This window comes from Podarcis liolepis (assembly GCF_965112155.1).
Source record: "Podarcis liolepis genome assembly, chromosome: 14".
In the NCBI taxonomy this organism is placed as follows: Eukaryota; Metazoa; Chordata; class Lepidosauria; order Squamata; family Lacertidae; genus Podarcis; species Podarcis liolepis.
The window spans coordinates 47,558,376-47,585,562 of record NC_139569.1 but is presented as its reverse complement, the minus strand read 5'-3'; the positions used below and the strand labels follow the sequence as shown (position 1 = coordinate 47,585,562).

The window sequence follows — 27,187 nt, the reverse complement described above, 5'->3', positions numbered from 1 at the left end:
CACGTTTCTCTTCTTACTCTTCATCTAGGACTTGGGTAGGCAAACTAAGGCCCAAGGGCCAGATGCGGCCCAATCGCCTTCTAAATCTGGCCCCTGGACGGTCCGGGAATCAGCGTGTTTTTACATGAGTAGAATGTGTCCTTTTATTTAAACTGCATCTTTGGGTTATTTGTGGGGCCTGCCTGGTTTTTTTACATGAGTAGAATGTGTGCTTTTATTTAAACTGCATCTCTGGGTTATTTGTGGGGCATAGGAATTCATTCATTCCCCCCGCCCATATAATCTGCCCCCCCACAAGGTCTGAGGGACAGTGGACCGGCCCCCTGCTGAAAAAGTTTGCTGACCCCTGATCTAGGGAGTCTGTATTCTGGTGGGGTTGGGGCTCGGCCTTGCCTGCACCAGGCTCCAAAAGGCTTTGTTGGAAACAGTCCCCTCAGGGCATGGCAGCAAAGGCCAGAGACCAATTGTGACAAGCTGCCAAGTTTTATATCTTTGCTTAAAATAACAAGGCATCTGTATGAAGGGGAAGAGGATGGCAAAGGGCGCAGAGCTTCCCAGCTCAAGCGCCTGGCCTGGCCTGGCCTTTGGGAGCCTCCACCAGCCAGGACTCAACATGTGGTCATCTCTGGTGACAAAGCCACAGGAGCTGCCCAAGTGCATTGGTGGACGGGGTGTTCCGGCCGGCTCAGCCTCTTCTTGTCACCAGCAATGGCCAGCTGGTTGGGACAGAGAGAGGAGAAGGATTGCCTGGGATCTCTGGGCTCCTTAGGGAGGTCTTCGAAGCAGGAGAGACAGGGGTGCAAGGCTGGCTGTGGCTGCGTCCAGAGCATTCTTCAAAATTGGGCAGGGAGCGGGGAAGGGCTCTGGGCTGGGGGCTGGGGGCAGAGACCTCACCACAACAGTCTGGGGGCACTTTTTTTTTTCCTTTTTGCAAGCTTCTGCTTCTGCTCAACAGCCTTCATTGAAATCTCTGTTGCTGCTGGTGGAATCTATGTTTGAATGCTCTCCCATGTAAAAATATGATGTTTGGGGAGGGCATTCTTTGATTCAGCAAAGCATTCAGGCATCGGGGCTACAAGCTGCAGGCTGAAGGGCTTTTGTCCAGCAACAGTGAAGCAATGCTAAGCTTACCTTACCGCCCCCCCCCACTTCCCCAGTTTGAAATGCACAGGAAGCCCAGCTGGCTTGACTCTGTAAAGAGACGTGCCCTCTCCCTTGCTTAAGGAGGCTGCAGCAGCAGCAGCAAGGCAGCCCCAGGATGGCAACCTTCCTCCTCCTAATCCCCAGATCCAGCCTCGTGAAGTCAGGTGGCCATGGAAGCATCGTGTTGTTGGGGCAACATCTGTTGCCAGGCAGAGCATCAGCAGCTCTCTGGACTAAAGCAGCATTAAGGTCTTACGCCGCTAAGAGCAGGAGATAACAATGTGGCACAACCCACAACGTTGGAGAAAATAGGTTAGAAAGCAATGGCATCCCTGCGTGGGGCCTTTCTGAGGCCACATGGCTCCTCTCGGACAATTCATGTCTACTAGAGTGGATGGAGCAGAAATACAGGAGGGCAGCTGCCCTGCCTTCTCCCAGGCATGTTTCCCATCCATCCCAGTCTTGCTTTTTTTATACTGTAGGTGCAATGCCTTCCTTTACTCCACATTAAAATTTCATTTGCCCTCAGACAGTTTCATTCAGCAAGTAGTATTTGAATTAGGATTAACAATGCTCTGAAGCAGCACTGGGTGCCTTGGCTTATTTGTCTCGGGAGGTTTCAAAGAGAACCCTACCCTCTTGGGGGACTGACTTTTGAGAAGCCCTGGCCAAGTTCAAGCCCCCTTGCCTGATGCTGGCCACTCCTGTGTGGTGATATCAGGACACTCAACAGCAGGAAGTGAGGGAGGGGAAGAAGGTTTCATTGCGTTGGGGAGGGGGTGGGAGGGGGTCAGTGGACCAAGAAGCCACAGCAGTGGGAGAATGGAGCAGGACAGGGCTTTCCAGTCACTGACACTGGAAAGAGAATTTGCATTCTTAGCAGAGATGCTGAGCATTTCAGTTAATTCTAAGCCAACCCGCTGCCCAATCAGGAGTGCCAACGTGGACCCGTGACCGTGGGTGCCATGCAGCGTGCATGGCCCTGGCACCGAAATTTGTGGGTGCCCGGCTCCTTCGTGGGGAATTTTGTTGGTGCTTGGGCACCCAGGGAGTTGGCGCCTACGCCCCCCCAATGTTTTAGACTATAATTCCCATCAGCGCCAGCACCCTACAATTCTGCTGGCTGCAGTGCATTGCAATTGTGGTCCAAAAAGCAACTTGGTCACTCAAGCCACATTTTCTTAATTGAAAACCCAAGCAGTCACACACCCTTGGGTTAACGCTGTTGCATTTCGCAGCCCTGTAGCCAAGCTCTTAGTCTTGTCTCTTTAAAAGTAGCTTTTATCAAGGTAGCTCTCAAGCTCCAGGAAAATAATTGCTGCTGAACAGCTCAGTGGGAAGCCATTTTCTGCCGTTCTGAATGTGAAGTGAGTTGATTTCTCATCAAAGCCAGATGCGTAGAGGTGGTCATTTCTGGTCTGGATGCCCCCAGCCACCCTCCCGCCATGGTTCTGCCACTGCCTCTGCCATCCTGCCCACGTCCTCCTTTCTTTATCCCCTGTGTGCCTTTCCGTGTGCAGCAGCTGGGAGGGGGTTGCTGCCTCATGTTGACGCTCACTCAGTCGAGCGTTTCAGGGGAAGAGCCAGCCATGCAGCCCTTGGCGGTTGCTTAGTTAACCCACAAGGATCCCTGCCAGGCTCTCCGCTGGAAGATTAACAGCAGGCAGGAGGGAAAAGAGGTTCAGAACACGCTTTGTGTTGGGCCAAGGGAAGTCTGTGTCCCAGTGATCTTGCTTTGGGCAGATGGAAGGCAAAGGGTTGTTCCCAGTCCACACACACAAAGCCTAGTTATGATTTCCGGCCTTCTGGGTGACCATGGCAACCAAGCCTCTTCTGTTTACTCATTTGCCTTCACCTCTGGAGTGTGGCAAGGCTCATGTGCCAGTGGCCAAGTCTGTCCTAGGATGTGGGGCCACCCAGGACACCCCATGTTTTTGGCACCAACGGGCCAGCAGGGGTGTGTGTGTGTGTGTGTCACAGGTGTAGCAGCTCCCCACCCCATCAGGGTTATGAGACCTCCACCCTGGCTTCCTGATGCTGCCATGGTTCAAATCCTGGAAAGGGATGCAGGGCCGGCTTCTCAAAGCAGAGGACAATGATGGAAGGAATCATCTTTTCAGCTGTGCATAAATCCAATTCATGTGGCCAAGTGTAGTGTGAACAGCCAAAAACTTATTTCGCCAAGCACCCGTGATGCTCCAGGAAGAATTTTTTCTACTCTTGCGTTGCTCCTTTGTGGAGAACTCTAAAGACTCACCACTTTTATTACACTGGCAAATGCTGCTGGGGGTGAAGATGTTTTGACCGGCCAGTTCTCCACACTGGTTAATACTAAATGCACCATTTTCTTTGCTGGGTCATTCTATCTTGCAAACACCCCACATCCCCGCAATTCCACCTGCTGCTCCACATAGAAATATCCCCCTGCTCTGCTAGGGAGCATCTGCACCCCCTACCTTCCAAGGCGTATTTCATGTCCTGCGCAAAAAGGGTCCACATGATCTCTGAACTGACTTTGCCCATGTTCAGCTCTTGAGGGAACCTGGAAGAAACCAACCAGAGGGGTGTCGTCAGTTCTCTTCAGCCCTAGACACCCCTCAAAGGGAAGGGGTTGGAACATAGTGGTGCCCCCCTGGCTTGCACTGTCCCTTAGATTTCCCCATGGCAATCGCTGTACGTGGGAAAGGGTCACGGGAGTGGGGGGGCAGGGAGGGGCAGCTGCTCCCCGTAAATCAATAAAATTAAATAAAAATACATAGCTAACTGAGGTTCTGCCCCCCCAACAAGAGGCCTGCCCCCATTAAAAAAAAGACTTGCCCCCCAACAAAAATTCTGGCTACGTCCATGGGAAGGGGGTCATTCCTCTGGGAAAACCAGCCCTGTACATGGGGAAAACTTCACAACTGAGAGGGCCGTCTTCCCATCATATACATAGATTAAAGGAGTGGCAGTTCCCCCACCCCACAAACACATAACGAAAGTAAGAAGTGAAGCAAGAAGACCTGTCCACTTTCACTTTGTGTGCACAGAACTATCCCTTCCATGGATGAGATGGAAGGAGGCTCTACGACGTTCCTCTGAACCTCTGGGCCCATAAAGGTCCACTGGACTGGGATGGCAGGACTGGAACTGTTGGAACTGTGGGTGGGCAACAGTCCGTACAGTTTTCATTCAGAGGTTGCATGGAGGAGCATGTCCTCTTTGGGGGAGGGCTCCTATTTAAATAGAGGGCTGGTGCCCCCCAACGAAAGCAGGAACGGTTTTAAGCCAGAAGGAAGCTCAATTCTGGCAACCAGAACTGTTAGGAAAGGGTCCTGAGTGAGCTTCAGCAGGGTGCTGGGGTCAGGCCTAGCTCATCAGCAGCCCCTCAGCCTTGCCCAAAGGTGCTCAGCTCCTGATTTTGCAAGGCTTGTCAGGGCAATGCCAGCTCCATGGGGTGGGCAAGAATGAGCTCTTAATGTGTTTTCCCTAGCTCACTGCTAGATAAGCTTTTCCGGATTATTTTGCTTTCAGGAGTGCTGTGCAAATTTGGCATTTTAAAAATACCCTCTTTGTTTGTTTACCTTAATTCCCAGGGACTGGGGAGTGCAAAGGTGGGGAAGATCCCCAGCCAGGGCAGCGCTGACTCCCGAAAGGAAATCAGCATAGGGCAGGGTGGTTTTGTCAGCAGGTGGTATCAGGCTAGCTCTTGATCTGGGGCCACCTGACTTTAACAATGGTGGCTGCTGTGGCTACTCCACACAGTGGCCACTCCTGGGCTGTGGGCTGCCTACCTGCAACCACAATTCCTGTGGCTGGTCTACTGACCTAGTGGCACTACTTTCCTTCCTTAATGACCATTTGTAGTGGGACCATTTTTTTTTTTGGATGGGGGAAGCATACAGCAAAGTAGGGTCTCTGGCACAGAAAGTCAAGCATCCTAAGGTCTACAGATGTGAACAAAACATTTAAAAAGAAGAAGAGTTTGGACTTGATATCCCGCCTTTCACTCCCCTTCAGGGGTCTCCAAGCGGCTAACAATCTCCTTTCCCTTCCTTCCCCACAACAAACACTCTGTGAGGTGAGTGGGGCTGAGAGACTTCAGAGAAGTGTGACTGGCCCAAGGTCACCCAGCAGCTGCATGTGGAGGAGCGGGGACGCGAACCCAGTTCACCAGATTACGAGTCCACCGCTCTTAACCACTACACCACACTGGCTCCCAAAAAGGAGCCAAAAATGCTACAGCGGAAAGACAACTTTTCTTCGGCAGATTATTCCTAGCAGTGTTCTACGGGTGACCTCACAGCAGGCCTTGTGAAATGTCTGTCTATCCCACCCCCCGCCTTCTTACTGGTTCAAGACAGGAGTGTAGGCCATCTTGTCTTCATCAATGATGGTAACCATGAGGGTAATGAGCTGCGTCCAAAAATCCAGATTCTGAATAGTTGGACCCTGTTCCTCCCGAGGAATATCTTGCTTTTTACCCTGTTACCGGGAAAAGGAAAAGAGAAAGAGTCCATTCTATTTTTCTATTAACACTGCCCCCCCCTTCGCTAAAAGCAGGATGCAGAAAAAGCCCTGCAAAACAGGCTTTCCCAGGATTGCTGGAAGTGCCAGCCTCTTTGCATCTGCTGATTGCTGAAGTCAACAAAGGCCTCCTCTGGGAAGGCAGGAGAGCCCAGGCTGAGCACTGCACTGCCCTCCTTGGCCACACGCACACCCACCCTGACCGCCTGAGGTGCCAATGGTTGGTCTGAGCAGTGCCTCTCCCAATTATGCTCTGCAGAGCAACTCCTCAGACATCCCTCTCTCTAGGCACAGCTCTCCCTTAGAAGACGCAAGTGCAAGCCAAGCAGCTGGTTGGAAGTCAAAGCTGATTCCAGTGATGGCTGCAGCTCTGCTGGAGGTCATAGAATCATAGAGTTGGAAGAGACCACAAGGGCCATCGAGTCCAACCCCCTGCCAAGCAGGAAACACCATCAGAGCACTCCTGACATATGGTTGTCAAGCCTCTGCTTAAAGACCTCCAAAGTAGGAGACTCCACCACACTCCTTGGCAGCAAATTCCACTGTCAAACAGCTCTTACTGTCAGGAAGTTCTTCCTAATGTTTAGGTGGAATCTTCTTTCTTGTAGTTTGGATCCATTGCTCCGTGTCCGCTTCTCTGGAGCAGCAGCAAACAACCTTTCTCCCTCCTCTATGTGGCATCCTTTTATATATTTGAACATGGCTATCATATCACCCCTTAACCTCCTCTTCTCCAGGCTAAACATGCCCAGCTCCCTTAGCCGTTCCTCATAAGGCATCGTTTCCAGGCCTTTGACCATTTTGGTTGCCCTCCTCTGGACACGTTCCAGTTTGTCAGTGTCCTTCTTGAATTGTGGTGCCCAGAACTGGACACAGTACTCCAGGTGAGGTCTGACCAGAGCAGAATACAGTGGCACTATTACTTCCTTTGATCTAGATGCTATACTCCTATTGATGCAGCCCAGAATTGCATTGGCTTTTTTAGCTGCCGCGTCACACTGTTGGCTCATGTCAAGTTTGTGGTCAACCAAGACTCCTAGATCCTTTTCACATGTACTGCTCTCAAGGAGGTGCAAGGAGCTGTTCAGCCAGGCAACGGCTGAGGCCAGGAGCTTATGGTACAGCTGGGCCACTGCTGCCTCCTCCAGGCAGTGACGGTGGGTTTTAGTTACTGGTTTCCCCTGGGAACCAGCACTGCCATTAAGGGGCTATTAATCGCCAAGGCCTCAGCCACACTGAAGAGAAAGCATTAAAATGGACTGGGCCAGGCAAGAAGATGCTTTTGATTAAAAGTGATAGATGCCCTTGAAGGCTGCCTTTGACAGCAGAACAAAAAAGGAAAACACCACAAATCAGATCAAGAAAAGGACAGGAGGACAGCGCAGGAACAACATCCCTGGAAAAAGCCGGGGAGCAAAGGAGGCAATTCCAGACTCAAGCATCCATCCTGTGATTTTATCTCTGTGCTGTTGCTTTAAACCGTTTTTACAAAAATTTAATTTTTAAGCAAATTTAAAAATTATATCTATTTTTAAAAGTTGTTATGGAAATGCAATTTACATGCTATTGTTTCATATGTGTAAATCACTTCAGGGGTGCCTCATGAAAAGCGGATGAACTACTGAGAGCGCAATCACATGGGCTGTTATTTCAATACAGTTGCATTGATCGTTTTCCTTTATACTGTGAGCCATTTTGGGTGTTCCCTGGAAAAAGGAAAGCAGGGTGTGCATCTGAAACCCAGTGCTGCTGCTCTCCAGACCTCCTCCAGCTGCTTGGAATCCAGCTTCTTTGTCTGGCAAAGGTTGCAGCTACTCTGCACTTATGGCAAGTCACAAATGTTAAAACCAGCAAAAGAAAGCTGAAGGGCAAGTCAGCTGAAAAGAGATGGGGAAGCCCTGGGATCCTGTGGAATCTCTGGATACAGACCCTTTCATGCTGCCCTGATTGTTCTCAGAAGGAACGTTTTGCCAGGATTTCTGGTGCTGCTGAAAGACCTCCCAATGTTGTTGTTGTTGTTGTTGTTGTTGTTGCTGCTGCTGCTGCTGCTGCTGCCACCGCTGCTACCTTTGTTCTTGGGGAACTTTAGCAGGTCACACACTTCCCTTATTTCACACACAAGGGCCTCGTTTGCATCTTACTCATGAGTAATGCTGATTCTAATTGCTCCGGATGTACCCAAAGTTAGGCATGAAAAGCACTGCTCAAAGCAAGCTACTTGTCTGAGCTCCTGGGCGTGCTTTTTTTCACGCCAAACAAGGATCAGCCTCCTAAATATTACCTTTGTTTTAACATCCACAAAGAGGCACGCAGCCTGAGCTGCTTGGATCCTTGTAAACACGAGTTGATGGCGAAGGTGACTGTGGAATGTGTCCGAATGTCATTCAGAGATTAGCTGGGAGAAAAATGATGGCTATAAAGGCAGGCAGAGGCAACTCATAGGTGATAAGGGCTATCATTGTTTTGCATCAGTGACTGAATTCTTGCTCTGCGTCAGAAGCAGCCGGTTGTAATGACAGTTCTGAGCATCAGGCCCCTTCAGGTTCATCCAAGAGGTAACCGAACCACATGCATTGTGCTTGTCAAGAGGTAACTGTTGCCAGGAAGGAAGGAAGGGACAAGCGCCGGCTTCTTTTACTGGTTAAGTGAGAGACAAGCCAATCCCTGGGTGACACCATTAAAAAAAAGATTCCAATTGCAGACCTCAGCCAAACAGCAACCTTCACAATTTCTTCTTCCATAAAGGCAAGGGACACTTTTACTGTTACAATGCTCATTTAATTGATCACATCTTGGTCGTTGGCAATTTGGCTGCCTGTCTCTTTATTGCCCTCTATTATCCCTCCTTTTAGAAGGGTGAGAGGAAGGAATATGGCCAACTTCCACTTTTATTGCAGTGATTTCATTGCAAGCCAGGTTGGGATGAGGCAGATCGTAGCCTGCTGGAACCAGCAGTGAGAGTGAGAGGCAGCTTCATCCAACCCCGGGGTCTGACTGGAGCAGCGGGAGGGTGGGATGCCCCCACAAACAGGGCATGGAGGTGAGGGTCCTCCACTAAAGGACTGGTATTCCTATTGTGCAGAGTCTATTGTGGTTCATCACGCCCCAAGACCCTTTCATTTCAGAGGCCACCGGCATATGGGAGGGAGAGGATTGTGGTTCAACCCTGCGGCATTCCCAGTTCCATGATCTCAGCAGTAGGTATCAATCTGAAAGGCTGGTGGTCAGCAGCAAATCCCAGCAGCCACCCATACTGCCCCATAGGAAGTCTGCTTGGTGCTACTGCCCATCATCTGGACCCAAACATCTACAGAACCACCCTCATTCCTGCTCTGTAGAGAGCGAGTTCCTCCATTAAGCTATGGCATTGAGGAGGCCCATCTCCAGGCATCCCTAGGAACCTTGAGAAATTAGGTGGATGAGGTTCCCTTTCACCCAGTGCGTTTCTGAGCACAATTCAAAGTGTTGGTGCTGACCTTTAAAGCCCTAAACGGCCTCGGTCCAGTATACCTGAAGGAGTCTCTCCACCCCTATGGTTCAGCCCGGACACTGAGGTCCAGCTCCAGCTTCTGGCGGTTCCCTCACTGTGAGGTTACAGGGAACCAGGCAGAGGGCCTTCTCAGAAGTGGTGCCCTTCCTGTGGAATGCCCTCCCATCAGGTCAAGGAGATTAAGAACTACATAACTTTTAGAAGACATATGAAGATAGCCCTGCATTGGGAAGCTTTTAACGTTTGATGTTTGACTATGTTTTTATATGTGCTGTAAGCTGCCCAGAGTGGCTGGGGAAACCCAGCCAGAAGGGCAAGGTATAAATAATAAAATTATTATTATTATTAATGCCATTGGCCAGGCCTGGTTTTATCAGCTTGCATCCCCCCACCCCCCTTTCTCCCTCTTTCTTTCTTTCTTTCTTTCTTTCTTTCTTTCTTTCTCCTCTCTTGCAGTGGTTTGTGCTCAGGGCTTGCAGGTCAAGGATAAAATTGGCTCCAGCGATCTGTACATCATGGTGCAAGTGGGCAAGACCAAACCCAGCCAGATTATTGGCGGGGTGTAAATAATTTGTGGTGCAGCTCAAAGGATGAACTCCCCCCTTAGACATGCCTGCTTGGGGCCTCTTTTGCTATATTTTAGGAGCCCAGTGACTGCTTGCGTGGCCATAGGCCCAGTGCTGGACTTGGGACCCTGGCTAATGCCCTCGCTTGCCACCCTCTGGAAAGGGCCTTCAAAGCAGGGCTGGGCAGGAGTGAGAGGAGAGCTCTGCTAACAGGGCTTTCCAGCAATGCCAGATGACTGCAGGGGCTGCAAAGGGATCCAAAGCTTACCTGGTCCATTAGCTGAGAGTAAAGCTCATAGCAGTTGTCAAAAATGTATTTGTACGTGGAATCCAAGCAGGCTCGGACGCAGTCCTTCACAACCGCACTGGCTCGGGGCGGACTCTGCAGTTCCAGGACCTGAGGAGCATCACACAGAATCCATGGGCCAGAGTACAAGCAGCAGCTGGCTTCAAAGTCTGCAGAGCTGGCGCCTGCCAAATTACCAGGCCAACTCTTACCAGGTGTGCAGGCAGTATTTTGAGCCTCAACACCCCAGAATCTCTCAGCGATGATAACTTAAGGATGCTATTTGTCAATTTCCAAGGTGATGGGGGGGGGGGAGACACACCAGGGAAATTTGTTGTCATCAGAAGAGAGGGGGTTTAGAAGCAGCCCCCCCCCGCACAAGGCCCAGAGTGGTTTTGGGGGGGCAAGACGGTGGACTCAGAGGAACCTTAGGGAGTGAGAACATTCTAAATAACAATGTCCCCCTGTTTTACAAACGAGAAAACGAGAAAACAGCATCTTACTCATACTAAATTTCGTCATTTTACTATATGTGGGAAACATTCAAATCAGCTCTTTTGAGTCACTCCCTCCCCCTCCCCTTGCCTGATTCACAGTTGGGAGATTCTGTGGAGGATTTTGAAGTCATCAAGCAACCCCCCCCTTCCCCGAGGGGGAACCCCCCCCCCCAGCTGCCACCGCAAAGCACTGAGAGATTGATCCTGGTGGTCTCGAGGAGCACATTATGGTAAATAAATGTCTAGAACAAGAGCTGGAATTACCTTCATGCGGAAAAATGTAATGCTTGTTAGCAGATCCACGGTTGATTTCAGGTCTTGAAGCCTCTCAGGGCTGGTGGCAGGGAAATTATCCTGGCACGCGAACAGAACAGAAAATGTAGAGAACAAAACCGTCGGGGGTTTTGACAGCCAGCAAGTCAACAGAGCCAGGCTCCGGGTGTCCCTGGAGTCAACACCCCGCTCTGGCAGCAAGCAGGCATGGAGCCAGCAGGATGAGAAATGGTGGAAAGCATCGCTCTTGCAATGGCTTCGCTGGGAGAAGAAGCGGGATTTGTGCTTCAGGGCACATCAGAGATGGCCAAGGGAGGGCTTCCTCTCAGCTCCCTGTTGAGGTTTGGCAGAGAAACAGCACCCAAGCCGGCAAGTGGGGAGAACCTTTCTCCTCCTCTGGGAAGGGTGGGAAAATGTCTTTGCACCACCAGCTCTTTCCTGCTGGGATGAGCAGCAGCTGGTGAAACAGGGAAGGGCACTTTGCCTCAAGCACCATGTGGAAGATGCACAGTCTCCCTCTCAGGCCTTGAAAAGTTACCACCCTCTTGTAAATGCATACAAGATGTGTCATTTAAACCCTCCCTGTTATTCTTAAGCTTTGCCAGCAGGGCTTGGATGTGCCTTGGGAGTTCCTTGCTCCAATGCACATTATTTTGCCACCTCCATGCTGTGACTTTTCTGCGAGAACCATTGCAAGGGAGGAGGCAAAATCTTCCCGCTCTCTCTCCTCCACAAAGCTCATCTTGCTTTTTGTGCCAAAGAAAACCACACCACAATTTTGGAAGGGAAGCCGAGAGACATTTGTCTTGTCCCTGTCAGTGCTCAGGTGCCCAAAAGAGTGCTTTAAAATCGCTAAACGTCAGCAGATAGGAACACCCCACCTATGCCCATCCAGGAGAGATTCGATAGTCTGTGGCCTCCTATTCAGCCCATCTCTCCAGCACAGACTGAATTAAACTCAAGGTCTTCTCCAGATTATTAGTACGCCATGGTTGCATCTCACACATTTAACTTGAGTGATTTCAAATATACTGTATATGGTTGAAGGAAGGCTGGTTGAAATTCCATAAGTTACATGGAAGCAAGGCAGATAACTTAAAAGCTCTTTTTGCACCGGGTTTTCCCAGCACAAAAAGAGTTGTGAAGCTCTCTGCCTTTCTTTTCAGGTGCTGGTTTTGGGATGCTCTCATGAGCAGTGCTTTTTTCCTGGGGGGTATGCATACCGCTAAACATTTTGTGAATCTTTGTACTTTTGTCCATTTACTGTCTTTATTTTCCCCAATTTGAACTATAAAATGGTGATTTTTCTTGAGTCAAAATGAGAGTACCCCTAAACGTTTTTTTAAAAGAAAAAAACACACTGCTCACAAGATTTTGCAAGGCTTCTCTGAATTCCCACGAGATCTCATGCAAGCATTCCTAGCCTTCCGGAGACAGCACACTGAGCAGGTTTTGCCCTGCAAGCAAGGCAGAAAGCTTAAAAGCTCTTTTAGTGTCGGGAACACTGAGTGCAAAAAGAGCTTTTAGGCTAGGGATGTCTGGGTGCGGCAGTTTGAGTATATGCCTTTTGCCATATATGCAGAACCCTTGGAAGTGAACCTCCATATAAGATACTGTACTTTGTGGGATTCACCTTTCCTCCATATGACTTGCCTCCTGACCATTCATCCTAATTTGCCGGGCACAAAGCTTACCTGGGGGTTAGATGAAGCCTAGTCTTTGCTGAGCTTTCTTCTGATTTGCTTGTGGGGAATTTGCTTATGCCTCTGCTCCCTCATCTTTTGTTCATCCCAGGCTTTTCAGTGCTTGCCCTTTCCTAACCACAAAAGTCTACTTATTTGTTTTTTAATGGATAAGTTACGTGAAGGTGACAGAGTGCTCTAATTGCACAGGCCTACATTTCCTTTCCTGTGCCTAAAGCTGTCCCACAAAGCAGTGACATGGCCTGGAGCAGCGTTCAAAATTTGCCAGTCATCAGGAACATTTTGCACCTGGCTAATTGGCCACTGGCCACCAAGTCAAGATGCCCGGGTGCCAGGATGGTGCCTGATGTCTCCACCATCTGGAGGTGCATGCCTGGAGATTCTTGGATCTGGACTGTTTTCACACATCAGCAACACATCCTGTAGAATTCCACCCATTATATTTTATCTGCACAACCAAAATGAATTTCAGAAACCAAAAGTCGTACTGAAAAATACGACTTTTGAGCTGTCTGGCCCCAAAAGGCAACTAGGCATTCCGTTTTGGTGCCTGTAACCCTGGTTTAAGGAGCCATTTGAGAAACTATCTGAATTTCTAACACTGGGCCCTGGAGGCACCATCCATCACAGGCTGGGAATTTAGTTGTACACAATTGGTTGAATCCCCGGTGCGACAAATCTTTTTAAAATCAACAGCATACTTTTTGCAATTTGAAAAATGGTGGAGAAGTGCATTAAAAGGTGTGCTGACAAGTCAATGGGAAGGTGCTAGCAAATGAGAACAAATGCTCAGGAAAGGCCACACATCACAGAAATCCTCCGAAGCTTTGTGCAAGCAAATCAGGACGAATGTGCTCTAAACAGGTTATCAGGAGAAGCCCCACGTCAGGCGAAAGCGGTGGGCGAAAGGGGGTTGCTGTACCTACCCTATATTTGGAGAGGTCAATCCTCAACGAATTGTGCAGCTGATCCAGCAGTTTAATGAACTTTTCTCTCTGCGTGGGAAAACAACAGCACAGAGAGTTGCAGGTAAGACAGTGACTTGGTCACAACTACAGCAAATAGATGGCTGCCTCCTCTGCCCTTCTGGCTCCTGCTGAAGAGGCTGCAAAAGCTAGAAGCAGCAAGGAGGCTCTTCAGGCATGGAAATTAACGGAGCTGGGGGCTGGAGCACTTGTCAGGGCAGAGCCACCTCTCCACAAAGCAGGGACTTCTGGGACTTTGCTGCGGCTGCTGCATAGAATTGTAGAATTGCAGAGTTGGAAGGGTTCCCAAGAATCCTCTAGTCCACCCCTGAAACCCAGGAGTCACAACTGCTCCCTTCAGAAGAATTTTAAGTTGCAGGGGGCATAGCCCAGTGATTAAGCACCTGCTTTGCATAAAAAGGTCTTGGGTTTGATCCCTGGCAGCATTTTTCAGCCCAACTGACCACACAAATCAGAAAGAACCAGGAGTGCTGCCTAGAGCTCATTGCAGTAAAGATTGGATACAAATGTAATGATAGTAATAATAATATTAATGTTGATGTCACCAATATTTTTTTTAAGAGTACCAGAATTGATGTGTGAACACTGATTGTATAACTAAATAAAAGCCAATGCAATATTCCCCCCCCCTCCCCAGCTATCTTTAGGTTTTCCTGATCCACAGGATATTTGGAAGAGTTTGCTTTTAGGAAAAGAAGACGAGCCAAGCGCTGTCCCTGAACTCAGGGCTCCATTCCCTGCTGATGGCCAGGCTTGATATCCATCTGTTGAACGCCAAATTGGATTGGCATTTGCGTCAACGGCAAATTAGCATTAACTTCGGAGAGAGGACTTTAGCTTGCGGAGATTAAGAGAAACATGTTCCGAACAAGAGGGAACGGGAGTTAGGAACAGGGGACTGGGCCACTGGGGTGGCGGGTGAGACTTTTGTTTCCAAAAGCTACAATGAACCTCCCAGGCGGCCGTGAAATCACGCGAAATCAAAGGTGGGAGAAAGGCTTTCTACAGGCTCCCAATCAGTTTGTGATAAGCCTGCTAACCCTGCTGAACTGAGTTATGACGGAGAATTTGTCTGGGTGTGCTGGGGGTGTGAGAGAGTCACTCTACTTTCTGGCTTTTGGGGGGGGAGGGGGGATATCCTTTCCTTAGCCTTGTCACTCTTTGTTCCTGGCAGCTGAGCACTAAAGTCTCTTCTCTTGTTATTGAAAGTAATGCTTTATTCACATCGAGATCATTGGGGGTGAAAACATAAAGAAGACTGTGGCGGTTTTATGCTGGATTGAGGTCACACCCCTCATTCCCCCCCTCCCCAGAAGCCAACAGGAGTGCTGGGGGGGGGGGCTCAGACCCTTTGCAGTCTTTTAAAAACACATCTCTTGTTTTCCACAGCCGGTTTCTTAGCCAGAGAAGTTCCGGGTGGCCAGCCCCAAAGGCTCCAGAAATTGACACCTCAGAGCTCTGATCTAAAGTCGTCTCGCCCTGGGCAACCAGGAATTCCAGGCAGGCAAGCAGCATGTGGGGAACAGAGAGCAGCTCCACCTTTCCTGGGACACTCTGCTTCCATCCTGGACGTGGAGGAAGGGCTTCTTTCCTTTTCCTTTGTGGATGGAAACACCCTGGTCTTGCCTGGCCATAGCAGCCACCAAGCTGGGCATGCCAGAGAGGAAGCATCCCTCCTTTTGTGTCTCTGGCAAGGAAACCAAGCAGGAGGCTGGGGGCAGCAGGCAGGCAGACCGGCCGGCCAGCCTCCCCCTCCCCAACATGCTGGGTTCTTGGTCTAGTCTCCACAATTCTTCTTTTTACTCGAAGAAGCAGTGGTGCCACAGTGGTTGGAGCGTTGGCCTGAGACCTTGAGAGTCCGGGGGTCTAATCCCCACTCAGCCACAAAGGCCACTGGGTGACCTGGCACTCACCTCAGCCTTCCCTACCTCACAGGGTTGTTGTGAGGATAAAATGGGGAGGAAGAGAGCCACGAATGCCACCTTGAGCTCCATGGAGAACGATATGAGCATAACAAAATAAATAAATAAAAAATACTAACCTGAGGGCTAGTAACTTGGGGTGTGTGTGTTGAGCAACAAGACTAATTTAGAGCATAACAAAAATCCACATCACAACAAGGCATAATATACGCATAAAAGGTGTTCACATAACATCTTCAATTTAGCCCGATCAAATTTCATTGCAGATCCTTGTCTTATTTCTTCTCTTTTCAGCTACCCGTTTTTTTATCGTTTTGTTTGTTTTTGGCCTGGTTCCAGCCCCCAGTTGGCTCCTGAAGCAGCAGCCACGGTTTTCAGTTACAAATATTACAAAGAGAAGGGAGTGGGGAGCTCCTGGGCAAAGATGAGAAGCATCAGACTTACACTGGGGACTCACAAATCAAACAAGAAAAACAACACAGCTCCACCCTTGGAGATCAAATTGCAAAGATGCACTTCAGTGTGACACAGAAATATAAGCCAGTGTCAAGTCTTGGTGGTCTTGATGCCTCAGGGACTGCGGGTGAAGGAGTATTTCCCCCGGGGGAATCTGGACTGAAAACAAACAAGGAGTAGCAGAAGAAAGCAGCACCTACCCCAAAGTTGGTGGCAGCAAATCGGTCCGAGGCAGAGACGTTGGTTGTGGCCGTGGTGTGAGCGTAGAAGGCATTAATGTTGGCCAGCAGAGTGCTCATGACTGCCGGGACACCGGGACACATGTACTTGGAAGACAGGCAGGAGAAATGCCTAGGAGGGAGACCAGATGGGCAGGCTGAAGCTCTGCTAGTGAGATGGGGGTCCCCAGCTGCAGGACAGGGGATCCACCATGCCCAGAACAGGGTGAAATGAAGACAGTCTTTGAAACCACAAAACTGAACTTGGAGAGATTTGGAATGACCCTTCGCAGCTTGCATGTCAAAACCCAACTTCTCCTGAAAGATGCTGGATGGGCAGAGATGGGGCAATGGTGGAGCCTCCTTCCCCTTTTGATTTTCAGCCATGCCCTCTCCAACTGTTTGTTTTCGTGCCAATAGCAGCTTCGTGCGGGGTGTGTGTGCGTGTGTGTGTGTGTGTGTGTGTGTGTGTGTGTGTGTGTGTGCTTATAGGATTGCCACTTCTGTTCTGGTAAAATACAGGACAGGACAATGGTGGGCAGGGGGGTATTGGGGCGGTTTCCTTTTCTACTTGGTGCTGAAATGACTTCAAAGCAATCCTTTATATTCCATTGCAGTTAAACCAGATAGGCCCTCTGGAATTTACCGTAACTCTCTCGCTCTTTCTCATACACACACACACACACACACACACAGAGAGAGAGAGAGAGAGAGAGAGAGACGAATTTGTAGATTTGTCTGTGCTTTGCACAGAGTTGAAATACATAACCTTTCACCAGTGGCATACCGTGTGTTGCCAGCTCCTGGGGCAGAGGTGGATGGGTGGGAGGGAAATGGATGCAGTACACATGCACATTCAACTGCCTAATGGCATTTGCGTCACCCAGGAGATAAGAAAAAAAGATTTGTTCCATTGTCTGGAGAAGTCACTTCCTGGTTCGCATGGAGTAGTTGCTTTCAGTGGAGCCCAGCAACAGAAGTGCGCTGCTGTATTGAGTCAGCACCAGGTGTTGAAATTTTACACCTTCTGGGGCGCTACTTTCCCCCCACCCCCTCTCTCAAATACCATGTAGGTAAGTATGTTCAGAACTGGGCCTTCTGGGCTACACTGGCACTAACCACTTGTTTGTAGAGCCCTGGAACCTGTTGCTCTCTGAGGGACGGGGCCTGGCGCTCCCAGGCTGCAGCTCTGTGGATGACCAGCTTAACCCAGCTGAAGCTGCAGGGAACTGGAAGAAACAACATGAAAGCTGTGCCTTGGTTTGCTCCTCCCTGGGGGTGGGGCGAGGAGTGGTAGCAATGAGAAAAAAGGAAAAGAATGGAACAGGAGGTGGCTTTTTCAGCCAACCCAGCAATGCCTTTCCTATAGGAGCGGAATGGATATTTGGAGAGGATCCTTAACAAGAGAGAGAGAGAGAGACAGAGACAGAGAAACAGGAGCAGAGTGGAAATAGGGGAAATCTGCAGGGCAAACTGCAACCCTGCCTACCCCTGAACCAGGTGCTCATTTGACTATGCGCAACAAACCAAGGTTAAGTGATGAAACTCTGATGGCTAACAATCAGAATTGCAAAGCACAGGGATGGCAGCAGGCAACTTGGAGTAACAGAGCAAGCGTTAGACCCGTCAGAGTCAAATTCAAATTCCTGCTTAGCTGTGAAGCTTCAGGCCAGTCACTCTGACACTCAGCCTAGCTGACCTCACAGGGCCGTGGTGAGGATGAAAGGGGGATCACAGGGACAACCACACATGATGCCTTCTGCTTCTTGGGGCAGGGGGCGGGGAAGGTGAAATAAATCAGCCAATGAGCAAACTGGTGGAGGGAGGCAAAGGATTCATGAGCTGGTTTCTTAAAAGCATTTGGGACACAGCAATGCCCCAAACAGTGTGCATTTGACAGAAGAAAAAGCCTCAGGCCAGCAAGGGGAGGAAGTCATCCATATTCCTCAGGGGAGCTTGTGAGGTGCTGTGGTTTTGTCTTCTTTCCTCTGAGTTATAGCTGGAGAAGCTCAAACCAAAGTTTAAGTTTCCTGAGAGCTAGGCAAGGGTGCTGATCCCATGTGTTGCAACAGGGGCAGCAGCAGCCGCCGCCCTTGGAGCACACACAGACAGATGAAATGGAGGGGGCAGACCTTGTGAATGTGGGTGTGCAATGAGGCACGTGGGGCATCCCTTCACATCTCTGGGTTGAAAGATTTCCTTCCGGCAAATGGAACGGATATTTTGCTTTTGTGCATTGAAAAAGCCATCAGTTGCCTTGGGTGGATGGCACTAGTTCAGGAGCAAATCACCTGTACTGCAATTTAGTATGCAAATACCACAATGCTTTCAAAGTCTTTACAAAGAGCTTTACACTTTCCCCAGGCATACCTAAAAGGACGGCATTAAGAACTTGCATTTTGATGCTGGAATAAAACCAACTTGGTGTGTCAAAATAATTTTTTGAAAATGGATCTGCAGCTCCTACTCTTCATGGGAGCTCAGCAACTCATTTGCAGCAGCAGTCGCCGCCCTCCCAATCCGCCCCGGCTGCCAGCAGCTCTGCTCCCAGTTCAACATGCTGTGCTACTTACGTCATCGCTTGGTAGATGTATTCGATGCCATAACGCATTGCAAACTCGTCAACGATCTCTTGGGCGGCTTCATCAAAGTAGACCTTCCAGGCCTCGTCTCCTTTGACTGCAGGGATCTGCACAGCCCCGCTTGACTTCACCTCCGTCAAGTAATGGAAGAGGTTCTGAAGGGAACACATTTTTCACCTTAATTGGGAATTTCAACCTCCAGGTGCCACTGGAGAAGACAGGGCTGTATTATGCTCACATTTCCTCCAAACTTTCATTCATTTCACATCCTATTTGCTTGTTACAGCAATCTTTGGACAAATGAGGTCTGAGAAAAGCTTAGAGCCCAAAAACATCCTCCTGGAATGCCAGGAGCAATTTGGCCCCCTCATTTCCTGGCCTTGGCACAAGCCCCCTCGCCCCCTCCTCAGCTTCTTACCCCCTACCAGTCCTGATCAGTTTGCCATCTTGTAGACTCTGCACCCAGCCACCCACCTATGGCCCCTGCTTGGCCTTCCTTTCTCAGCCACAGAGTCTTGTCCCCCTGAGAGTCACCACCAGGCTCCTTGCGAGCTACCTTGCGAGCCATGCGCATGAAGGAAAAGTCCCATTCCACCACATACCTCATGTAAGCAGGTGTATTGCACATGATAAGGGGCTACCTTCTCCTCTCCTTTTATCTCAACGTTGAGCTTCAACCGAATGGCTCCGGAGACAGCAGATTTATCGGTTCGTTTGTCTAGTAAAAGCAGGCGGGGGAGGAGAGGAGGAAAGAAAGAAAGACGTTGGCTGTGGCCAAAGAAGCGATTGTTGGCAGCTGAGAGGACCAAATGCTGCCACAAGCAGATGTCACTGCTTTTGTGCAAGTAATTTTGGCCATGGGCAAAGCATTCCTGCAAGAGGAGCAACAGTTCTGCCCTCCTCCTGATCCAAAGCTGTGTGCGCATGGTGGGTGGTGGAGAAGCTCAAAGGCCTGGGAACATTTTCTGTGAACGCCCCCTTGAAACCAATGAGACAAAGCCAGAGGTCTGGCACACCCAGGAATGATTTGTGTGAAACCGAAGAGGAGTGTGTGTGTCTGTGTCGCTCCATACAATGCTTTAAAATCACTTTAAAAATCACCTTGTCTGAACAAGAAGGAGGTGAAAGAAGGGAAAGAAAAAAAGGTTGTGTGTCTCTGCTTTGGCCAGGATCTTCAAGACCACCAAAGATGGAGGTGATGGACTTGGGTTAGGGGTAAACAAGGCTAGGAAAGAAACGCCTGCTTTGTGGGATGTGGTCCACGGGTAGCAGTCAAGTACAACATTCCTTGTAATGCTAGAGTGGACATGCAAGGGAATGTTTGGTCCAGCCAGTCGAGACTTCCTGTTCCTCCTGGCCTGGATCATCCTTCCTCTTGCATGTGACCAGAGGTGGGTGTGACCTTACCTGTCCAGGTAACAAAAGGACGAGTCACGCAGCACCCCCCTCCCTTCTTTTTTCTCTTCCTCCTTTCGTCTGCTTCCAGATAGGACTGCTCTGTTGGTTGCAGCCAGCAGCAGCACTGGGACTGTCCCCCATATGGGGTAAATCCACATGTTGCTATTTGTGACTTTAAGTTTTTAAGCCTGCCTTCAGGATTGATACTGTGTACTGCCTGAACATGAGTAAATTTACTTTTTGTTGACTACGAATAGGATCTTTATTCATTTAAAAGGGATTCAAGGGAACTTACCGGGAACGTACAATTCAGTCTGAGGCAGAGGTTCTAACGAGCCTGCAACCAGCTATCTGCTGTGCATGTAAGAAAGGGGAATGTAACTCTTCTACATAAGGAACTTGCTAGTGCAAGTTAGGAAGGATATTAATAAACAATATATCCTCTCCTGCCACCCTGAACAGTCCCACATGCTTCGACATTTTGTGTCTGACTCTGGCCACTAGCAAAGGAAGCCCCTTTCCCCTGGGGAGACTTTGCTTGTAACAAGAGTATTGCCTACCAAGGTTGTACCAAACATCCATTTCTCCGCTGAGGGTTCTCACTTCAATAATGGTTTGCCCCAAGAAGTCATCTGATTCTTTTTTGAAGTGCTGCTTCACCCGAGATTTGATGTCGTCATCCTCATCCCAGACCCTGACTTTTATTCTGTCTGTCGAGTTGTGGCATTCGCTGAAAAGGAAATAGTATATAGTATAGGTGGTGGCTCTAGAACGGGGCATGTCAGGCCACAGGGCAGCGTCCCACTGAGCCCAGGGAGCTTCTGGAGGCCTTTGCTTTTTGGGTCTGGCTATGGTTTGAGGTCACACTTGGGCTGCATTTGATAAGCAGCTGTCACTCTACAAGAGTGACCTCAAACTGTAGCCAGACCCCTGCACATAGAAAGAGCTTCTCAGGCCCAGCAAACAGGCAGGTGCCCTTGTTCCTCTCCAGAGGCACCTCTGGGGTGGGGGAGGGGAGGCTCTCTTGTCCATCACAGGAGGAACAAGGATATTAGTCAAGATCATGACCTGGTTTGTCTCAGGCCAGCATAGACTTCAGAAATATGGGCACCACGGAGCTACTGGATAAAAATGCTCAGGTAAAAAGCAAGGGAACCAGAGAGAGAGAGAGAGAGAGAGAGAGAGAAGGCTCAGCTGGTCCTGGCAGAAGGAGGAAGGCCAAAAATATGGAGAAAGCAGGGTGGGCTGCAGAGTCGAGCCTGAATGCAGCAGCAGCCACCATCAAGGTCAGACAGAGCCACACCCTAACCACCAACGGACGTTTCTTCTGCGGCCTGGACATATGGATTATTGTATCCTTGGGCTCAGAAGTTAATCTGAGAAAAAACATACCATATTTTCCATGTATAAGTCGATGCTTTTTGCTAAAAAAAAAAATTAGGCAAAAATTGGGTGTTGTCTTATACATGGATAGTGAATGCAGAGGGGGAACGTGCGATTAAATGGCAGCAGCAAACAGGAGATTGGCAGTGGTGATTGGGCAGGTGATTGGTCGCTGCAGCAAGGCCTGCTGGCGATTGGCTGTGGCAATTGGGCAGGCGACTGGCGGCTGTGGCGAGGTTTGCGATCGGCAGTGGCTGTGTCAAGCGATCGGCAGTGGCGGGCAGGTAAGTGAGCGATTGGCAGAAGTGACCTCCTCCACCCCCAAAAAAGCTAAACAACATAATTTCTTAATTTTGGGTTTTAAAAAAAAGGGGTCGTTTTATACACGGAAAAATATGGTATGTGTAAAATGTTGGGGTTGTTTGTTATTATGATTCTTGATCGGTTATGGGGGATGATGAATCATGTCTGTGATTATTCATAGGAAATAAAACATTTCCTGTCTTGTCAAAGAGATGAAAAGCAAATCTAGGTCACGACATAAACAAAACCTGGTTACTGTGGTTTCTCCAGCCTGTTGTTAATTATCTGCTTTACCTCCCCATCCCCCCACCCCAGTTCAAGCCTGGCTCTCCAGCTGATGAGGTGACATGATTCAGAAGCTCTGGCCCTGAGCAGGTGCAAGGTAAACAGTGGAAACCCCCCCCCCCCCAATATTTATGCAACCAGTTTGGAGCCTGGGCTGCTGAATGCAGGAGCTGAAGGGGCTGTTTCTCAGCAGCCTCTGGGTGAGAAACACTCTTCCACTTTGGGGCTCCACAGTGGATTCAGATCAGCTCTGTGTGTTGCGTTTTGCCAAGTGGGGTGTGTGTGTGTGTGTGTGTGTGTGCGCGCGCGCATGGTCACATGCACAAAACTTCCTGCCTCCCTCTGAAAAGCAGCAACTCCCCAAGTCTTGCAACCCTGTGTAGCAATGTAGGAGCAAGGATTGCTTCCAAGCTTGGTGGGTGGAATTGGGAGGACTAGTTTCAGGAGAAAGGATGAAGGGGCAGTAGCTCCACCCTGCCTGCCAGGGCAGCACTTTCCCCTATTTTACTTATTATTATTTTTTTTGGGGGGGGGGGGAGCTTAGTAAATGAGGGGAAAGAACAAGAAGTGAAATAAGAAATAAAACATAAAACCATTTTAAAAGAGGAGACTACATGGAAATGTCAGAAAAGAATTCACTGCACCCCCAAATTAAAAACAGAGGGCCAGATGAGATGAGTTATTTCAAAAGGCCTGGGTGAGGAGAAACTTCATCATCATGCACTGAAAAGACCTCAGAAATGGTACCAGGCAACCCGCTCTGGCATGTCTGCCTGATGCCTAAGTGGGCTGCCACTGAACTACATTTGCTTCTAATATATTATCTATCTATCTATCTATCTATCTATCTATCTATCTATCTATCTATCTATCTATCTATCTCTATCTACAGTCATACCTCATGTTACGTCTGCTTCATGTTATGTTCTTTCAGGTTACATCCTGCAGCGACCCGGAGGTACTGGAAAGGGTTACTTCCGGGTTTCACCGCTCACGCATGCGCAGAAGCACAAAATGATGTCATGTGCATGCGCAGAAGTGGCAAATCGGAACCTGTGCATGTGCAGACACGCTGCTGCGGGTTGCGCTCTTTTCATGTTGCGAACAGGCCTCCAGAACGGATCCCGTTCACAACCAGAGGTACCACTGTATCTATCTTCTGAGTGGATTTCCTATGAGAACACACACACACACACACACACACACACACACACACATGGAGTGCTCTGTGCAAATGCTTGCCCATTTTGCTCCTGCTCCTGGATCTGCCATCCTCTCCTCCTGCATGCCATATTTATAGCTATGCAAACTTTCCCAAGAGAGCAAGGCTTAACACTATGGGGGTAGTGCCAGGATCGAACCCACAACCCAAGGGCCTTGTAAGGTCTAAATGAAGTTATTCGTGGGAGTTCCAGTTCTCCTCCTTTCCCCCAGGAGACTGGCAGCATTTTCACAAAATCAATTCTTCCCTGCTATAAATAATTGAAGGAGGAAGAAAACGCTGCATTTTTATAGTGGCTCCAAATAGCATCAAAGCCGTGCAGCACCAGTAGCGGGAGGCAGAGCCAAATTTACTTGCTGGGGGCGGCGGGGGAGGGAGGAGAGGGACTTTCACTGCACCGGGCATGCTAGACAAAATCCTGACTGCTGTGCTTGATTGTCTTAATTAACTTACAGAGTGGCAACACAATCCATTTGATCAGATTTTAAAGTGACAGCAGAGAGAGTACCGTATTTTTTGTACCATAACACTCACTTTTTTCCTCATAGAAAGTAAGGGGAAATGTCTGTGCGTGTTATGGAGGAAATGCCTACGGGTGGCATGCCTACAGATTTTCCTCCTCTAAAAACTACGTGCGTGTTATGGTCGGGTGCGTGTTATAGAGCGAAAAATACGGTAATCTGTAGTCATTTTGAAAGAAACAAGAAGAGATATCAAGTTACTTTGGAGCGGCTCAGAACACAGGTGTAAGATTTCTGGGAAACTTTTGGAAATTTTGAGCCTGGGGACGACTGAAATCTGAAGAATATACACTGTTTATTATCAGATGTAAACTAATTTTACTGCTTTAACAACACAAAACACATCACACATAACTTAGCCAGCATATACAATTGTACTGGCATATTTATGACAACTAAAGAGTTTGCATCCTAAGACCCAACTCTGTTCAGCGGAGTTTCCTCCTAGACAAAGGCACAGAGGAATGCAACCTCAAAATGGCTACATCCACTGAACTCAATGGGATTTACTTCTGAGTAGACATGTACAGGATTGGCAAGGTCTGCAGGTCATCATCTAGTATCTACAAACTGAATTGGAAGTCACTGGAAGAAGGCAAAGAACAATTTGCGAGCAACAAAGTTGGTGGTGATGGTAAAAAGGTAAAGGACCCCTGGACAGTTAAGTCCAGTCAAAGGTGACTATGGGGTTGCGGCGCTCGTCTCACTTTCAGGTCAAGGGAGCCGGCGTTTGTCTGCAGACAGCTTTCGGGGTCATGTGGCCAGCATGACTAAACCACTAAACCAGAGGGCATGGAAATGATGTTTACATTCCCGCCTCAGGGGTACCTATTTATCTACTTGCACCGGCATGCTTTTGAACTGCTAGGTTGGCAGGAGCTGGGACAGAGCAATGGGAGTTCACTCCATCGCGGGGATTCAAACCGCGACCTTCTGATCAGCAAGCCCAGGAGGTTCAGTGGTTTAGACCACAGTGCCACCTGTGTGGTGGTGGTGCGCTCCTGTTGTGCACATGCTGGGACCCTCTGGGTACAGAAATGCATCTTCAATTTGGGTATTGCATGTGCCTATAGTAAACACAGAAGATATCATCCTCCCTTCCCCACATTGTTCCCCAGGCCTTCTCACTCCTCCAGTTCAGACTCTCCTGAGATGGTCATTCTCATCTGTCAGGATCAGGGCACATGGCCACAGTGGGTCTTGGTGACCTGGGACTGTCAAGTGAAGATGGAGACTAGCCTGGCACACACACAATGCTGAGCCCACAATGAAAGAAGCCATGGTTTGCTTAGATTGCTTCCCAGCCACTCTTGGCTCCTGCCTCTGCAGCCTGGCAAGGGTCTGGGGTGGGGTGGCCAAACATGGCACACTTAAGGAAGCATGTTGGGTTTGTACCTAACACTAAGCTATTGTGACAACAACCCAAGGCTTGTAAGCCATCAACAAACCAGGGCTTTGGATCATGGTTTGCTGGTAGAAAATGAACTGGCAGTGAAGCCACTGGGAAGGGTTCAGGCAAACTCCCTCAAAATGGCTTAGGGTTATGTGTGAGCCAGGCCTACACATAGAATCATAGAATCATAGAGTTGGAAGAGACCACAAGGGCCATCGAGTCCAACCCCCTGCCAAGCAGGAAACACCATCAGAGCACTCCTGACATATGGTTGTCAAGCCTCTGCTTAAAGACCTCCAAAGTAGGAGACTCCACCACACTCCTTGGCAGCAAATTCCACTGTCGAACAGCTCTTACTGTCAGGAAGTTCTTCCTAATGTTTAGGTGGAATCTTCTTTCTTGTAGTTTGGATCCATTGCTCCGTGTCCGCTTCTCTGGAGCAGCAGAAAACAACCTTTCTCCCTCCTCTATATGACATCCTTTTATATATTTGAACATGGCTATCATATCACCCCTTAACCTCCTCTTCTCCAGGCTAAACATGCCCAGCTCCCTTAGCCATTCCTCATAAGGCATAGTTTCCAGGCCTTTGACCATTTTGGTTGCCCTCCTCTGGACACGTTCCAGTTTGTCAGTGTCCTTCTTGAACTGTGGTGCCCAGAACTGGACACAGTACTCCAGGTGAGGTCTGACCAGAGCAGAATACAGTGGCACTATTACTTCCCTTGATCTAGATGCTATACTCCTATTGATGCAGCCCAGAATTGCATTGGCTTTTTTAGCTGCCGCGTCACACTGTTGGCTCATGTCAAGTTTGTGGTCAACCAAGACTCCTAGATCCTTTTCACATGTACTACTTTCAAGCCAGGTGTCACCCATCTTGTATTTGTGCCTCTCATTTTTTGTGTGTGCCTGTGGCCAGTGGAAGGATCTGCAGCCTATGGCCAGTCATGAAACTCCCCTTGCGCCTCCAGCAGGCCAGAGCAGGCCGGGTGCTAATCCCCAACCCCTTCACTGAGCCCTCTATCAAGGGTCTCTCTGCCTGTTGGTCCTGCAGGTCCAGCTTTTCAGCTTCCATGAGTGCTGCAAGGTCCAAGTCAGAGGCAGTAGGAGGCGGATCTCATTCCCCTGTCTTGCAACTTAAAATATTCTTCAAATGGCACCTTTTGCATGCAAAGCAAGGGCTCCCTGCCTCGGGTCTGTGGACCTTCCTGCTCTCCCCTCCTCTTGCCCCTGCCTCCCCTTCTTGTCCCTTGCTCAGCCCCCTGCCCTATTCCGTGCTGCCCGTCCCTCCAGGTTTCCTCGCCTCCTGACTGCCGAGGACACACAGTCCTTCGAAAAGGAGGCCTCTTCTACAACCGCCCCTCACCGATTCATACAGTATTAATGCAACATCGATTCACAGGCTTTGCATCTGTTTACATCTAGTGATCTATTTCATTTCACATGCTTTGTGGTTATGATTCTGCCTGCAGGGCTGGGGCATCTCCCATCTGTCACTAAAACCGTTACAACGGAGGTAAGCCGTGGTCCAAAGCAACATGCGAGGCGCTGTGAGCCCACAACAAGGTGTCTGCAGCTTATGCCACGTGCAAGCATTAGATGCATTGAATAGCTGTGAGAGCTTCTTCCTGGGAGGGGATTTGCCTCCCAGCCCCCACTGTGTGCCTGGCCTCTTTAGATTAAGAGGGTTTTGTAGCAAGGCAAGGAGGGAGGGGACACAAAGGAGGTGGCGATGCTTCACACAAAACAAGCTGCATTCAGTGGATTCTTGATTTGATGCAATCAGACCTCTCATTCCTCAGAAAGCCGAGGATTATGACAAGAGCAAAGTGACTGGAGGTCTCTCAGCACCACCCAGGAGTGCCTGGGCACCTCTCCCTTCAGGTGAACTGCAGCCAGCCTAGTCCCTGCTGTCTTCTCTACCTTGCAGTCCGGGGCCACAGGGAAGCCTGGCAGGGGGAATGCTGCAACGGGGCACTCTCCAAGGAAGGCTGTTCCTGCATAGAAGCATGAACCCAGATGGCTATGCAGGGGCCACAGGGAGGTGCCAG

General features: G+C 49.3%; 1 protein-coding gene across 2 annotated transcripts in view; it reads right to left on the bottom strand.

Annotated features, from left to right (window-relative positions):
• Window positions 1-27,187, bottom strand: part of UNC13C (unc-13 homolog C) — a 135,763-nt gene that overhangs the window by 37,218 nt on the left and 71,358 nt on the right. For both annotated transcript variants that reach the window (XM_083475499.1, XM_083475500.1), the window contains exons 10-18: window positions 20,587-20,756; window positions 19,231-19,346; window positions 18,620-18,783; window positions 16,029-16,179; window positions 13,391-13,459; window positions 10,753-10,842; window positions 9,974-10,102; window positions 5,474-5,607; window positions 3,600-3,685 (exon numbers count right to left, since the gene is read on the bottom strand). In XM_083475499.1, the coding sequence (XP_083331625.1) occupies window positions 3,600-3,685; window positions 5,474-5,607; window positions 9,974-10,102; window positions 10,753-10,842; window positions 13,391-13,459; window positions 16,029-16,179; window positions 18,620-18,783; window positions 19,231-19,346; window positions 20,587-20,756 (1,109 nt within the window). The remainder of the gene's footprint in view (window positions 1-3,599; window positions 3,686-5,473; window positions 5,608-9,973; window positions 10,103-10,752; window positions 10,843-13,390; window positions 13,460-16,028; window positions 16,180-18,619; window positions 18,784-19,230; window positions 19,347-20,586; window positions 20,757-27,187) is intronic.